This window comes from Chanos chanos, chromosome 1 (genome assembly GCF_902362185.1).
Source record: "Chanos chanos chromosome 1, fChaCha1.1, whole genome shotgun sequence".
Lineage (NCBI taxonomy): Eukaryota > Metazoa > Chordata > Actinopteri > Gonorynchiformes > Chanidae > Chanos > Chanos chanos.
In genome coordinates this window covers 30,634,725-30,652,421 of record NC_044495.1, presented here as the reverse complement: position 1 = coordinate 30,652,421, position 17,697 = coordinate 30,634,725, and the positions used below count along the sequence as shown (strand labels likewise).

General features: G+C 38.3%; 1 protein-coding gene across 1 annotated transcript; it reads left to right on the top strand.

Annotated features, from left to right (window-relative positions):
* The first annotated feature begins 884 nt into the window (after positions 1-884).
* On the top strand, positions 885-17,487 carry LOC115818168 (uncharacterized). Its single transcript, XM_030781504.1, has 4 exons — positions 885-927; positions 1,068-1,418; positions 1,531-1,869; positions 17,318-17,487. Exons 1-4 carry the CDS (start codon positions 885-887, stop codon positions 17,485-17,487), a joined length of 903 nt encoding a protein of 300 aa, XP_030637364.1.
* The last annotated feature ends 210 nt before the right edge of the window (positions 17,488-17,697 follow it).

Here is a 17,697-nt window from a genome sequence, read left to right as displayed (position 1 = left end):
GTTTCACAAATAACAAAATACTTAATCTTTTGGCACATCAGCACCACATTATCATGAGTATCGGGACTTTGAAAAGATTGTGCAAGAAACTGTGTCTATTCCGAAGAAAGAACCACACGGACTTGGAGAAAATTGACACGAGAATAAAGTTGTAATTTTGCAAGAAAAAAGTCATAAGATTACGAGAATAAAGTCATAATTTTAGGCTACGTGTTATTTTAGAGTGGAAATATCAGAAGAGCAGCCTGCCACCTGCGTTAAAATGAGGAACGTGGAGCATCTTGGGAAGTTATACTTTAGTATAGGTTTCACGAATAAGGGATTACTTAATCTTTTGGCACGTCAGCAGCACGTTGCAGCAGGCTGCTCTTCTGATCCTTTCTGCTCTTCTGAAATTACACCTTTATTCTCTGAATATTACGCCTTTATTCTTGTAAGATTATGGCCTTATTCTCGAAATCTCCGATTTTTTTTTACACACGCGTGTGTGTATATATATGTGTGTGTGTGTGTGTGTGTGTGTGTGTGTTGGTTTGCTGTGTTTGTTGTGTTGTCGTGTTCTTCAGTGGTTGTAATGATGAAAAAAAAATGCAAGAGTATATTTCAAAGTTGATTATAAAATTAAACATCTGTTAAGTATCTCTATGAAATGAGTAAAGATCAGGCTAAGACTTTGTTGTCCTGCTGAAGCATAATCACTGAGAAACTTGTCTGAGGCCTGAAGATCTGCATTGTCAGGAAATTGTCATTCTTTCCTCTAGCCAATGAAATGAGGAGTTTTCTTTCTTTTTTTCCACTGCATTAGGTTGATTTTGTCTGCTTATCTACATGTGTCAGTCACTTGAATATCAAAGGGATGTAGGACACAAACGAAAAAGATCATCATGGCCATTTTATGGATTGCCATTTATCTAGTTGGAAAATTATGTAAGTACAAATTTGGTCCAATACATAGCTCAGCACCTTTTATTGGGCAGGGCACGTATAATTTTTCATGTGTTTATTTCCTGAATACTGTAAATCTATGAAGATGTATCTTTTGTCTGTGCTTCCTCTCTTATCTTCAGATGTGGCACAAGCTATGAGTGTTTATCAGACAAGTACAGTGATTTCTGCTCAGCTCGGTGATGCTGTGACTCTTCACTGCTTTTTCCCAGAAGAAACCAGCAATGACCAGTTATTTTGGTACAAACAAAGAGTGGGAAACAAGCCTCAAGTTGTGGTGGTGACAAATCAAGTTATGAATCCCTTGTTTTATAAGGAGTTCGAGGACTCACGTTTCAGATTAAACAAAACAAAGAAAAGCATGTCTTTGACAATCGGAAAAACAGTTCCATCAGATGAAGCAATGTACTTCTGTGCAAAAAGATCCCTGTATGAGACTGAGTTTTCTAATGGAACATTTCTGGCTGTGAAAGGTAATTATTATCTCACATTTAGCAAGAAACTAATAAAATTTATTCTTAATATTTTGGCTTCACAATCTGAATGTTTAATACAAACTTTGTTGATTGGGTTACCTGTTTTTAGGCGATCATCAATCCAGCTACATATCAGTTCAACAAATTTCGATGTCTGGGCCATTTCATCCAGGAGACTCAGTGACTCTGGAGTGTACAGTACTCACTGAGAGAAGTTCAGCAGAACTCAGTGTGTTTTGGTTCAGACTCACTTCAGATGAATCTCGTCCAGTAATGATTTACACCTATAAAAACAGGAGTGATCAGTGTGAGAGTGGTTCTCCTAGACAGAGCTGTGTCTCCAATCTCTACAAGAACAACCTCAGCCTCTCCGATGCTGGTACTTACTACTGTGCTGTGGCCACCCTTGGAAAGATAGTAATTGGGGATGGAGCTATGCTGGATATTGGTAGGTAATTTAACATTGCTAGAAAAGCAAAATTGCTCAGTTCAAAATGGTAGTTCAAAATGGTAGTTCATTTACCAAAAAAAATAAAAAGTTTAGATTTATTGGCAGTATCTCTGATATGCTTAACACAGATTTGTAATTGTAGATTCAAAGTGTTAAAAGTGCACTTTCAGAATATCACAATGTATGAGAAAGCCACAACTATATAAGTGTAAGACTCAATATAGTATAAAATGTGTATAAATTATCGTGTGCATAAACAGTCTACAGGAGTGTAGGAGATGGGCTTATGTTTAAGGTTATTAACAACAAATCACTGGGACATTTCTGCAGCGTTCTTGTGTGTGGCTTTGTCAGACTTTTATTTGGTTTTCTCTACTTGGCATATATCTGATTATGCAAGAAGACTCAGAATTCATGAAATCTCATTAAACAGGAATCATTATTCATGCCAAGAATGTGTATTAAACATGTGTATGCAAGATTTATAGGTTAAATTGTCTTTTCTAAAGTTTTTGAACTAAATATTTGGCCTTTATACTGTTTGAGAGGGAGTTTCTTAGAAAAGCACACATAACATACATGGTTCCAACTTTCATAAAATAATCAGTATACTGAAGTGTGATGATTGTGGAACAAAAGTGACACCAAATTAACAGTTAAATATTATTAAGTAATAATATTACATTATTAAGTTAAATATAGCTCATTTAAATTGTCAGAGTTTTTTTTCCCTTTAATTAAATAGTTTTATAGTTTCTAAACAAATGCTTAAGCATCTTTAAATATATGTCATAATATTAAGGATGGCTTTTCAACCACAGACACATTCAGAGTTTAGAGCCTGATTGTAGATGTTTGCGCTTTAATATGTACTAGCGCAAAGATAACCGGTCCTTCAGTTATGTTCTCCAATATAAACCTCAAGTAACTGTCAGTGTTGTACTGTTGTCAGAAGCAGAGAGGAAGTTCAGAGTGCAAATTAAATAAACCTTGTTGTGCCCCAAACAAAGACAACCAGCTGTCAACCAACAATTATACATTTTTACTTCAGTTTTAATTTTCATATATGCAGTATGAAGATTTTTTTTAAAAATGCATTCCATTTGAAACAGTTCATGACCTTTCATTTTCAGATCACTCTCCATCTGTGGATTATGCATTTCTTGCCTTAGCAGTGGCACTGAGTTTGAGTGTTGTTGTGATTATTGTTCTGGTCTGGATAAACTGTAAACGGAGGACATGTGAAGTCTGTGAAGGTGAGGTGAAGGTGAAGCTAGATGATGTTAAGTGGTTTAAATACATAACCTTATGATATGTTCTAGTATCTAAATAATATCTACATATGCTTATTTTAATTATTTCCTGATATTTTAGTGAAAAAGGTGCAGCATGTGACACAGCAGAACTCCTGTGATCAGGTAGTTGACCAGTATATGAATCATAATCAGTTCTTGTTTCAGATATTTATTTAATGCTGACAAAAGTAATCTTCTTAAATGCTAATCAGTAATGTTGCATCTAAAAATAAAAAGAAATGTAATCTTCCATAGGATGGTGATGGTGATGATACGATGTTGAATTATGCAGCACTGAATTTTTCTGAGAAGAAGAGGAAAAAAGAGAGAAGGAGAGGAGGGCCTCAAGAGGGCATATACTCAGATGTGAGATATTGAAAGTGGTGAATACATCATTACAGAGCTGTACTTAGAGAATCTCCAGTTTTATAGAATCTACAATCTCTCTTATATAAGAATCTCTCTCTCTCTCTCTCTCTCTCTCTCTCTCTCTTTTTTTTAAATTTCTGTCATTCTCCACGATTGCCCATAGAGGGTACTGTAGTGCAGTATACTGACAAGGCTGTAAGTTGACACTGCTGGCCTCACATTACATTAAAGGCAGCATGTTTTATTACCTTTTAACAACAATGAGGGCTATGTGTTGAACTCCTATTTTACTGTAGAAACTTTTGTTCATTTGTTTTTGTTTTGATTTTGTGTTCAAATGGGCTCAATAAAGATACATCTAAACACTACTCTTTCAGGACAGGTCCATAATGTGTCATTTTCATGATGCTTTATAAAAACCTAATGAAATGACAGTTAGAGGTTCTTGAATGTAATAGACACACTTCACTACCATTCCTAATTAAAAGCATATAAGTAATGAAAGGGTTCCTCATGAAAACTTCATTATGAAACTGACTGGGTATGTACTGAAAATATATATGGGGTATGTGTAATGACTGAGAGTAAGTGCACATAAACAAACAAACAAACAAAAAATCAGGAACTTGTCTAACTGTGTCTTAATTTAAGGTACCTTACTACATGGTCAGACAAATTTATAAGTTGAAACTTCCCTCCGTTTCTGCAAGTGTGGCATACAGGCTTATCCTCACAGACTCCCCCACCACATTTTTGTCCAATCACAATTATCCTCCTACTCAGTTTAGAAATATGGTTATATCTGGGCTCTTACAATTATGTACAAAAAATAGGGAGGGGTGAGAAAGAGAGATGTGTGCACTCCTTCCTCATCTTACAGGAAGCTACTAGAGCCAGCCTAGCAGAATAACTTATGTTTCCTTTCTTCTGAGACACATGTAAACCCCTGTAAATATTCAAGTGAACAGCTTCTTGCCTCTCAGAGCCGAATTTCAGCCTATGGGCTGGCAAATAATATAAATTAATCAAATAAAATGAAAGTTTTGAAATATATAGTAGGAATGGAAATATTGTGGACATACATATTCCTAAACCTTTGCATTCTGGGTCCAAGTAATTAATCACAAACTCAGTCTTAACTTCACTATATTCTTTCCTGTACATTTCAGTTCTCAAAATGTGCCACCAAAGCATTGGGGGAAAAAAGAGGAAAGTTTGAAGGAGATGTCTGAACTGTTTTATCTATAGGTTCTATGTGAGGCCAGTGAAATTCTTAAATGAAAATAAACTTATATTGAATATTACCATAGAATTCTCTCCAGGGCAAAATTTTAATTGCAATTCTTTAATATTCTGTATGTTGCAATATTATTTATTCTGTTGTTCTTCTTAATGATGCCTATTGGGTGACAGTGGGAAAGAAAATAACCGGTACAAATATTTTGTATATGATACACTGGTCAGCAACCAAATGATGCAGATTTGTTTTAAATGATACAATAAAAAAGAATTGTTTAAAGGATCCAAAACAAATCTGGATTTGTTTTAAATGATGCAATACAGCTGTTTTATTGTTTGACTCAACTTCATATGGACTGTACCAAGTTTAAGGTCAAGATCACCAGGCCTCCTTTCACCCCCCCAAAAGATAAAAGTGAGAAGTTCCATGCCAATGATTCTCTGCAACAGAGACCTCCCAAGCTCTGGCCCCAGCCGTTCTTCAAAACATGAAAAAAGGAAACATTATAAAGGCATAATGCCCTCTGCCCAAAAACAAACATCTGAAACATCTTTATCAGTTGCTGTTTTGTTATTCAATTTAAAACTATTTTTGTGTTTTGTGAGATGACTCTTTTAAAGTTCATTTGATAATTATATACTTTGAGTTCTATCACTATTGTTCAATCCTATTTGGGGTTACTTTCTTTCTTTTACTAAGATTTACAGTAAAGACTTGTAATTTATATTAACAACCCATTGCCATTACATTGCCAGCCATTGCCATTACATCTATGAATGTATAAAAACTGAACCTGTAGAAAACTTGTGTAGAAGCTAATCTGTGAGAAATGTTAATGCTTCTGGTGTGTGTGTGTGTGTGTGTGTATGCGTGTGTGTGTGTGTGTGTGTGTGTGTGTGTGTGTGTGAGAGAGAGAGAGAGAGAGAGAGAGAGAGCGAGCGAGCACATGAACACATGAAATTGTTTCAGACACATTTTGAATTTAAAGATTAACTAAATATAATGATATAATGTACCATACTATTGCGTGTGTGTGTGTGTGTGTGTGTGAGAGAGAGAGAGAGCGAGAGAGAGAGGAGGGGGGGTGGGGGGAGTTGATACAGAAATGATGCCTTTGATGTTCCTGAGAACTCTGTGAGCTCTGCTTGTTTTCAAAGCTGTTGTTGCTCGCTCTTTACCAAACCACTGCTGTGTGCATGTCTTCACTCTGAGAACTGACCGGTTTAACCGCAAGACCACAGACGTTTCACCTAGTGGTATGTGTGACCAGACATCTCTGTTTCATGATTAGTCCACCATGGTAAGGTTTCTCAGAAATAGCTCACATCCGTTTGCACTTTTTTTTTCCACAGGATGCATAAACATGTTGTTTGTGTTATGCCTTGACCTAAACACAAAGTTTAATAAATTGTAAAATAAGTCTATTTCAAATGGGAGACATTTTATATAAAAACACAAAAACACATACTTCTTTCATCACCATGTATTACTTGGTATTGAAAAATTTGCACTCTGATAAACTTTTAACTGAACCAGTCAGGTATGTTTGTGTGCCTATCATCAAAATAACTTTCTTTGCCTGACTTACATTGTCATGTGTGACTGTAGGAAGCACAGAACCTGGAGGACTTAAATTATTGGCTAATGGGCATGTTAGGAATTTGTTGTCTTATTCATAAAGAATGTGTGTGTGTGTGTGTGTGTGTGTGTGAGAGTGAGAGAGAGAGAGAGAGAGAGAGAGAGAGAGAGAGAGAGAGACAGAGAGGGATGGGAGGGAGAGAACTATGTTCACACTTCACACCTATATGGTGAACAAAAACCACTCTAAGACCAAAGTTTCCAGAACGTGGTTGGCCTTTGTCTGAAATGCAAGGTGTACAGCAGAAATGGAAAAATTACACTGTGCATACACTGTGCATTAGTTATACACACATGAGGTGTTTCAACACTTAGAGACAGACCTGAACAAACGTGATTCGTTATGAAATGATTGTAACATTTACAAAGTCCTTTATGGGAAGATCATGATGCCATTTCTCAGTATAAGATACAGAATGACTGTATGTATGACATATCTTCATTAAAGATCTATCTATCTATCTATCTATCTATCTATCTATCTATCTATCTATCTATATATATATATATATATATATATATATATATATATATATACACATTATTGATGCTACAGCAGCATTTCATAAACCAAACACTTTTCAACAGATAACCGAACCATTTAATGAGTTGTAATAAATTATCTTTCCAAATTAAGTTAATGACTCTTCATCAACCCTGGCAATGATGCATTTACCTGTGGATTTTGAAATATATTAAAAAAATAAATAAATACAAATAATAACAGTGGAAAACTAAATGAGATGCTGGGGCAATCTCACAGAATGTCATCAGAAGAGGGAGGAGTTATACACATCAGGCACAATATACTTCCTCAGGAGCAGCTGTGGTCAATGAACTGCTTACTCTGATAAAACAATGACTTCTTAGGATGAATGCTGACATTACCCCTTGCCCACTAACCATCACACTCTTTAAATCATCTTTGTGAATTGTTCTCTTTAACTAGTTTAAATCTGATTACTTCTGGCCTTCATTTACATTCCCTCAGAGTGGATGAGGGAAGACCTTGACAGCAATGTGTAAGAAGATTGTGCCACTGACAAAAGGCGCCATCTAGTGTTACACCAAAGCTACTTTGAGACATGCACTGCAACCCTGAATTTATCTAAACATTACCCGGGGGAGCTGTATGTGAGAACGCAAACATCCGAATCAGTTGGATCGGACACTAAACGGGGTTAACTCTGCCAGCTCCCTAGTACAAAGTCTGTGTAATGTCCGATTGAGTCCGTTGTCTGGGGAATTCACAGCGAGCGAGTGGGCGTGTTGATGATGTTTCTATCATGCAACTGGCGTGAAACCAGAGGAATACAAACATCTGAGGGAGAAGAGAAAGGACACCAATGAAGACACCAATGAAAATGTCAAACTGGAGAGATGACAAGATTCGGGAACTTCTGTCGATAAGGGATGATGCCGAAATCGTCAAACAAATTCAAGGAATGACAAGAGACTCGGTTGTGTAAGTTACGAACCGGCTACATGACCATGGTGTCATTTTGCGCCATGTCCTGCCTCCTGCACGCTCTACCCAGGTGCCACCCCTTGCCCAAACCAAACGGAGTAGTTCCATTAGGGGAGAACACTTCTGACATGGACCATCTCCTTTTGTGTGCTACATGTGTGAAAGGGCAACTCAGGACAATGTCTGGCCCTAATTCTTTGGACGTTGTCCGCAGTTCATATGAGAAAATGGCACGAATGTTATCATATGCTAGAGGCAGATATCTGTTGAGACAAAAGCAGACAACTGTGATGAAAAAAGGTGAACAATGGGAATTAATTTCTTTTTAAATTTCAGCAAATTCAATTAATTTTAAGTCTAATGTAACAAACAAAAAATCAACAGTTGTTGAATAGTGAACCATACTTTGAGCCAAGACACCAGGAAGGAAGGATCCAAAGTTACTTTTTGACATGCAATAAACTGCTTGCCTTTTAGCCCTCAGAACAGCCTAAATTTTCAATAATGATATTTGGAAATCCTTTGACATTTAAAATATTGTTCACATATCACTTTACCCACATCAAGGATCCCAATGTTTGGCACGTTTACTCCACCACATTACACAATCTCTAGCATGTATACAGAATGAAGCTGCTCATTACTTTATATGAGACTTGAATATTCTGTCATATTTTGTGGTCTGATCCCATATTTTTCATTCATTTCTGCTGTAAATGAGGCTGGTAGGCCTCATACAACCCAAATAGCGTTAGCATTATTACTATTACTAAACACAGTTGCAGTCCATGCTGAAAAGAGCCCCACTCATTGCTACATAGGAGCTTGGTGCGTTGACAGAGTGGCCTTGCATTGAGTGGACTTCTATTCTGGGTGGGATGGATCAGGCTGATGATCTCCCCCTCCACACACAGCTCACTGCATCCCAGGTCAAGCACTTCTCCCACTTGGATGAAGAGACACATACCAAGGATGAATGAGTCCTGGATGCTGGCCAGCCAATGGGATGAGGGCATTTATTAGCATTGGGTCACACCCCCTTCACTGCACCACCATCTATACATTTCCCATGGCTATTGGCATTGGCAGACTTGGATTCTTTCATCTTACACTGGTGGCCCCCAAACTACAGCCCCACATTCTGGGTAGCGCCCGAGGCAAGCAATGCGTTATATTGTATCCGGCTCTCTGGTTTATTTAGTTGGACTTTCTGCCCTAAGGTGCATTTCGATTGAAATTCCACATTTTTCCCTCTGCTGGCTACCGTATTTAGACGACCATTTAGTCACCACAGCAACCGTTCGTGCCACACAGGCTCCCGCCGCAGTCTTGCACCTCAAGCCTGGTTTCCCCTTGGCAGCCTGAAATGCACATGGAAGCCTACTGTAAGGTGAGAAACGTACAACGATACGACATTAAAAAGCTTTCCTGTAAGAATAGTCACCTTAAAAATATACGGCAGGCTACATTATTGAAATAGGAACATAATTATTTAAAAAGTTTCACTAAAAGTTATTTCACGCGTTGTTATTGTTATAGAGAATTTCACGTCTCAAGTCATTTAACGCTTAGGAAGCCGCTTCCCCTGGTGTCACGGGTATTTTTAGCCTGGCTTGATAATTTGAGGAAATTTCAAATAATTTTAAAATAGCATTTTGTCCCCCTCACTTTTAATGGAATTAGAAAACCGGAAACGGGAAGAGAGCTGGGACGACCGGGCAGATATACGGTGTCTGCAGTCTACACATACAGCCAAAGAGGGGAAGGAAGGCAAAGCTTTCCCCCCAAATCACTAATTAGTTGCTAATTACTTAATACGACTTCTAAAGGCTTCATATTTTGGGACCTGTAATTTTTTTTTCTTCACTTCTTTCTTGTTCACTTGTTGAATTGTTCATGCAAAACAGTCCTCACCACAGCAGGTGAGAAGACAGATTCAGGCTGTGTCCACACTAAACCGGGTAAATCTGAAAACGCTCTCCATCCACATCGTTGTCATCCCGTTTTTCAAATGTTCTACATCCACACCAAAATGCTAAAATGCTTACGGAGAAGCAATGACTACACGTCATCGATTTACATCATCGTTTCTGAAACTCTCCATTTTCCCTGTCCACATTTCAACAAATTTATGCACCTCAGAGAGCGTTTTCAAAAAGTATCGTTTTCAGTGGCAGAAAACACTGTTTTAATGTGGACCAAGGGGCTAAACACAGAAATGATTATGTGTTTTCAGATTTACCTGGCTTAGTGTGGATGTAGCCTAAGTATTATACTGCTTGCACTAAAATGGGTGAATAAAATCATGACAATGGTTGGAATGCTTAAGAATTAGTTTTTGTTTTTTTTGTTTGTTTTTTTCTAGTTATCTCCCTATTATGCTTTGTATACAACTTTGACAATGTGCCATGGCAATGTAAAATAAACCTACCTAACAATGGTGTATAAACAGATTGAAATATATCATTAGATATAATATTTAACTAAGGTAGACCTGTTGTTGTCCTCTCTTTACTGTTACTGACATACTCCAGCCCTCTCAAAGAGCCAAGCAGAGTGATCTGGCCCTCCTAAGAAAAAGTTTGGGGAACCCTGTCTTACACCATCAACAAGTCAGCTGGGGGTTGCCTCCAGCTCACTGTCATTTCCACTGCCCACAGCGCCTTGGGGCAGGAGTACACTGCCAGGAAGCTCAGGATGGTCGCTGATTATTCTGCTCCACTGCATTTGGTGAGATGCATGGGTTCTTGCAGGCACGTGGGACCAGGGGCTCAGAAGAATTCATGCAGGGCCATATCATCTTAGAATCTTAGCTGGCTATTGTGAGTGGGTCTGGTGCTACAGCTGGTGGAGATTGATATTCCCCTTGGCCTGACGTCTACTCACCAGCTGACTGTGTTTTTAATCTGTCATTTTATATCTTCCAAAGCATAATCTCAGATATACTGTCAACAGTCTCAGTCCTCCAGCTCTTCTGGCCTCACCTCAAGAAGGACTGCAAGGGCCTGCCACTAAAATAGTAACATGTGGAGTGTCATAAAACAATGATGATATTAACAGAAAAAAAATGTTTCGTTATTCGAATGAGAAAATCAGATCTGTGGTTGGTCTACTTAAAAATGACTATTATAGCTGTTCTAGAACATGAATTTTCATTCAGATATTTACCAATGGCCTTTGAGGCCTATGTTCAAAGCGCTAGAGATAGGTCCACTGGTTTAACTTTTTGATATTGTTACTTCCACTGTTACTAGTCATGCAAACCTGTCTGTGATCGCTAAGCCTCAAAGAAGCTTTACGCCCTCAACTCATTACTTCATTGATGTGAGCATGGAGGAAGTAGCATGTCTGGAGGCAAACACTTCAAAAAGTCCACTTTTTTATTTTCTTTTTGTAAACATTGCAAAGCAAACACATACCTGAAGAGGTGGCTGGAGGATACTACTAGGTGTGAAAATGATCCTTATTAAGTAGTACCATCAATGACTGGCTACAAATAAAACTGGTAGAGGTGAAGATTCTCGCCAAAACTGAAGAACAAAATGTTCATTTTCCACAAAGGAAGTAAATATAAATGGCAAGAGGTGATAGTAAATTTTTCTTTTTGAAAAATGGAAAAAAAATTTCCGTTTAGGTGATTGGCCCAACTCATTGGGACAGGTTTTCCATTTCATGAGTAAACTCTTCATAATGCATAGACTGATAGGCACATTAACTTTCTTTGTTTCAGAATAGGCAGCACATATTGAGGTTCCTTCTGCAGGAAACCATTACTATTTGACTACTGACTGCAATTTAGCTGGCAAAAGCATGTACTAGAGGCATATATGGGGCAAAAATTTCGTTATGTTGCACCAATCTTCAAAACTAAAAGAAACGTGTGCAAGAGACATGATGTTTCAGACAGAAAAAAAATCCAGGAAGTCATGTAATGATATTTGTATGTGCATTCTGTAGTCCTCACTCACATTTTTGCTCTCAGAGGACTCGACACAGTTGGCTTCAAGAAAACCAAAAATGATGATAGTTGCATTATTGCTACTACCACTGCTTCTCGGAAAAATAGGTAGGAACAGAATCACAATGTGACACAAAATATAAACTGAGATTTATGCATTTACTATCACCTGAGTAATTTCATCTACAATTTAAAAAGCACACTCAATTTACACACTGTTTGATATATCTGTTTGGAGTCTTATGGCTTCACAGTAAGTTTGCTTTGTTTTTTCTCTCTTTCATTACATGAAGGTGCAGCAAAACACGATGGCATTATTCAGCAACCTGTTTTGATTGCTCGTGTTGGAGACAATGTAACTTTCCATTGTCTTTTTCCAGAATCAAAAAGCAATGATCGTATGTCCTGGTATAAACAGACTGTTGGGCAAAAACCTCTTTGTGTGGTTTCAGTGCACAAAACTATGAAGCCAGTTTTCTCTTATGAATTTAACAGTACTCATTTTCAAATAACTAGAACTGAAACCAGTCTAAGTATGACCATCATTAACACGGTTTCGTCGGATGAAGCAACATATTATTGTGCGTTTTCTCAATTTGATAACATCGACTTCGGAAATGGCACATTTTTGCTAATTAAAGGTAATCACTATATCTAACATTTTGCATGTAGGTAATGACTGTGGTTAAGGTCAATGCATATCTAAGAAACGTTTCATTTCAGAAGCTCACAGTTGCATACTATGTGAAATTTTAAGATTATGTTTCCTTATAATCCGCAATATTTGAAAATGCTTTGTTGTTAGCAGTTCATACTCTGTTATTTTGCAAATGATATGTATATGATCAAAATACATCTTTTCCCAAGATCAACAGGAGCCAATCGTATCAATTCAACAAAGTCCTATACCTGAGTCGGTTCATCCAGGAAACTCAGCGACTCTGCAATGTACAGTACTCACTGAAAGAAGTACAGCAGAACTCAGTGTGTTCTGGTTCAGACCCACATCAGAAGAATCTCGTCCAGGAATCATCTACACCCATAAAAACAGGAGTGATCAGTGTGAGAATGGCTCTCTTCCACAGAGCTGTGTCTACTACCTCCCCAAGAACAAACTCAGTCTCTCAGATGCTGGAACTTATTATTGTGCTGTGGCCACCTGTAGAAAGATACTTATTGGGAATGGAACTCGACTGGTCATTGGTATGAATGGATATTCAATTTTACATATAGTTTTGCAACTGGTTTGGCTTTAGACTAGTGGTGAAGTTATGTACCACTAAAACACAGTAAAATCTGCTGATTATCTAAAAATCTTTTAATACATGTGGAACGATACTGTTTGGGAATGGAACAAGGATGAATGTGGTTAAACTGATCATTTTTATCTTGTATTATGAGCCTTATAAACACTTGATAAAATGACAAATGATTTTCCCCCTTCTTTTTAATCTTAGCAGAAGGAACAAATCATCTTTTTCTGTTTGCAGTCATTGGGATTTGTACTATTTTGATCACTATGCTCGTCTGCACCAGAAGTCAATGCTTTCCCTGTAAGTAATTCAGTTTCAGTCCTCAAGTTCTCATCACCTAAAATACAACTGACTTACAGTCTGTTCAGTGGCTGAAGTGCATAATTCATATATTACATATTTGTTGTTGCAAAACATTTCCTCCCTTCTCAAATGCAAAATAGTTTCATTATTAACATCTTTAAAAACTAAAATCTCGCAAGATTTTAATGTTATTTTCTAAATGTATTAACTATCAAATTCTTTATAGCGGCTGATCTGTCTCTTAGAGTGTGTGATGACATTCTGACAGAAGACCATCACAGTCAACAAGTAAGAAATCAGTACATTACCTTGACATCGATTTTGCTTAACTAATGTGACTCTCCAGTAGTGTTACAAAAAGTAATAATAATGATTTTTTTAAACAGGGATTCAACATAAACACATCATTTTTCACAGTTGTGGCATTCAAGGTGAAAAATGTTGAAACCCACAGGAAGTGATACTCATGAAATTTCTCATTTGCACCAGCAGTTTGTATCACAAATGTCATCATGAGAATCAGAAAGTTCTGCATATTACTAGCTCTTTTTGTGTTTCTTTAATAGATCGTTCAAAAAAATGTACTCTCTCTTGCTCTCTGTCTGTTCTTGTCTCACACATATTTTGAATTGACTTGCATATTAACAATACTATAGTTATAAAGAAATTATATTTAATAAAGAATTGTGGACAGCCAAATAATTTCTTTATCACTCTACAACAAAAATATACTTCCATGCTGTGTTGTGTTTAATAAAATCCTTGAAAGCAAGCATTAAGCAGTGCCTTCACAAGAAAGGCAGCCCAGAGGTATTCTGGCCCACAAACTACCTGCATGAAAGGAGTGAATGAATGAATGAATGAATGAATGATTGAACGAACGAACGAATGAACGAACGGATGAATGAGTGAATGCCACTTTCGTCCATCACATTTCAAAAGAAGACAGAGTTAAGTAGTCCTTTGAAGTCAGAACAAGGCCCAAGCTTGTGTTGTGAGGAAATTATGTGTTTATGGAGCTTGCATACATAAACTTCCAAAGACTTATATTAACTGCCAGTATACAGTAGATATTGGGCATGAGGAAGTGAAATTATGTATGTGTTCTGTTCAGTTAAGTGCAGTATGCACCTGTTTTCTGTTCCCTAAGCCTAAGTTCAGTTTGAATGGTTAGAATCGAAGTGAACTGCCTGCCTGTCATTCCCATTTGGGTGCTTCCTATGTTCTATGCCTTTAAATCCTATATTCAGTTTGTTCCTTGGGCTGACTGGCCCCATTCATGAGTCTGAAAATTTCCAAGTGTGTCTGTCTTGTCCCATGTACCCAAAGCCTGTCTGTATTCCTGGTCAACTAAACTGAATAAAAATTCCCTGGTTTTTGTGCATGCGTCTACTTTCCTCACTCCTCCCTGGCAGAGGTATAGTGCACACCTTCATAGTGCCATTAACTGGACCAGTGCCTGTTTAGACCTGAGCCTTTCTTGAATAAAATCTGTGCTTCACACATGCATCCAGTCTCCCCATCCTTTTCTGACATAGTTACACTGATGAGGTTCGATTCCCTGGAAAAGCATCCACAGCTGAAGTGCACTTCATACCCCCATTTTCATTTTCCCAGTGGGCTGGTGCATCTTGTACACACCTTAGGGTCAATATAATTTAATATATAATTTTTCATTTTAAAGAAAATGGCCAACAACTGGCCCATAAAGCAGGGCCCATTGTTTCATTTTCTATACTGACACTGGGCTGGCCTAATCACATCCCTGATTAGGCCACGCCCCTCATCTGCTGTCCTCTCTGTTTCTCATGTCAGATGGTGTGAAAAAAACAAAAGCGCAAGGAGGTGTGGAGAAGTTGCAGGCCAAAAAAAAAAAAAAAAATCTAGAGGTGGATGCCACCAAATGTGCAAAAACAACAGGCATGTTTGCTACAGGGGTTGCGTGTTTGCTACAGTACCCGACATTGTGCAGCAACAGGTGGGACTTGAAGGGGTTGCTGGCAATGGCCACTGCCAGGCAGAGGAGTAAGCAGAGAGGCAGGCGTATGACAGGGAAGCTGAGGAGGGACAGAGTGAGCATGACAGGGCTGAGGGACAGAGTGAGCAGGAGCAGGAGGAGAGTGTAGCTGAAGCGGTAAGCATAGAGTAACTTCGTGATAAACAGGGACTTTCAGGGAGGGAGCAGAGAGGTAGCATGTGTGCCATGCCATTATGACAATGATGATGATTAATTCAGTTAATGTTGATCATAATAAGATAAGATAACATAATAATAACTATCATAAAGTGAGACCGTCACCTACTGCTGGCGGTCGCTCAGTTAGTCAATGTCAAATATGTCTGGTATTGTTTTTGTGGCTAGCATAGTTCCCTAATGCAGTTGCAACTTCAGCTGACTATTCTAATGCTAACTAGCTAATGTTATTTTGTCAGCATCAAGTTGGCTAAGCCCATGCTGCTGTGAGTGACCTAAGTCCATATCGTGTGATCACGATATTTTTTTAAATTATTTGGGTTCCCTTGATAAATATGCACGGACAGGCTGTATAATATACAACACCTGTAGCTCTGCTGTGCTAAAATTTATGCCTGCTTACGTATTAGACTACAGGGGGGAAAAAAAAGAAGAAAAATGTTTTCACCTCCAACAACAGGCAACAAAGTTCTCCTATGTTTATTTTCAGCTGGGCATGGTGCTGTTAGGATATTGTATGGATTACTGTTATTACCAGTAGGTGATTTGTTATTTTTTAACAGGGTTGATGGCTCAATGGTCACTGACGCTACTGTATAGAGTATATTGGGGGATGGCAGGTTAACAAGGGGGATAGCATCCCCCCTCATCCCCGTGCAAATCACCTACTGGTTATTACCATCTATGGGGTAGCATCCACCTACAGTAAGTTCAAACTGTTTGGTGCCACCTCCCCTCACCAGGGAGTCAGACAAGAGCAAGTGAGTACACTGGTCCACCTGCACTGTTACACTTGTCCATGGCACTTACTACTAAGCTTTATAGTGGTTTGGGGGAATAGTCCAGTAGGTACACATATTTAAGGGGACCGCAAGGATGGTGTACTGATGGGCGGTGTCCGATCAATTGTGGTCAGGGCCAATTTTTTGTCCCAGTCCAGCTCTGGCTGTAGCACAAGTTGTCTTCTATGAGTACCAGGCCACGGGTGGGAGAGTTGTTCAGGTCAGTTTGGAAGGGGAGGATGCCACGGGAGATGTTTTGTAGAAGTGTAGATTTGTTTTGTAGAAGTGAAGCAGACTTATAGTTGGACAGTTGACCGCGAGGAGCTTGAGCACTTCTGCCTTTCTGTTCTGATTCAAATTAACTCCTTGATAATGCTAAGCATATTGTCATGGTTATGTTCAAATACTTTTCAAGTGTAGGCACAATAGCAGTCCTAACACAGGGAGCACCAAAAGATGCAGGTTCAATAGGATTATCAAATCAGTCTCATAGACATCAGTCTCATAAAATTATTCACCATTCATTTTGGTGTTTCATACTTTATAATTAAACTACTGAAATTATTAGAATAATCTAGTTGTAACACTGTGCCACAGTCTTAGCGAGTATTGCAATTACACTAATAAATCTATAACACTCATGAACAACCAGGCTGATGAAGGCAGTTGGAGTACTTTGATGGCAGAGGTTGACATTCAGTGAATATTGCAGCAAAAACAAACAGGACAACAGTTTATTCCAAAAATACCATTTATTAAAATAATCAATACTACTTGGCAAACTAATACTGATATGGTACAATCAATAATCATCAGCAAATAGAATGATCAAGGCACAAATGATGATATGATGGTAATGAGGCTGTATACAGGTATTCAGTGTAAGGCTGAATGAGTGTAAGAGCAAAGATGCACGCGTATTTGTGACTGTACGTTCACACTAAGGGCGGCGAGAGTGTCAAAGCGACCGGGAGTTATTCCTTTTGCTATGTGAGCCAATGTCTTTAAACGGCGAAGAGCGGCACGGTGAGGAGCAGCGTGGGGAGGAGCAGCGTGGGGAGGAGCGGCGCGGCGCGGCCGCTTTGGGTGTCAAAATACAGTTGAAGCCCAGTTAACTTTATGGTAATGAGTAATGACCAGCCAGAATTTAGAAGTGCTCCCTAGAGAATTCTAGGGAACACAATCGCCTAAACTAAATTACCAAAAGTAATTATAGTTCCCAGCACAACTGAGGAGTTTGATCATAGCCATTGCGGGTTGAAATGCATGTTAGCACTTAGCATCACTACAAAAGTCAAACCACACAAATTGCTTTTAATTATTTT

What these genes read in the sequence shown, in the direction of transcription:
- LOC115818168 (XM_030781504.1), top strand. Translation starts at nt 885, where the DNA reads ATGGCCATTTTATGGATTGCCATTTATCTAGTTGGAAAATTAT. An exon ending in TTATCTAGTTGGAAAATTAT is followed by an intron (nt 928 to 1,067) that starts GTAAGTACAAAT and finishes TCTTATCTTCAG; the next exon opens with ATGTGGCACAAGCTATGAGT. An exon ending in TGGAGCTATGCTGGATATTG is followed by an intron (nt 1,870 to 17,317) that starts GTAGGTAATTTA and finishes GTTCACACTAAG; the next exon opens with GGCGGCGAGAGTGTCAAAGC.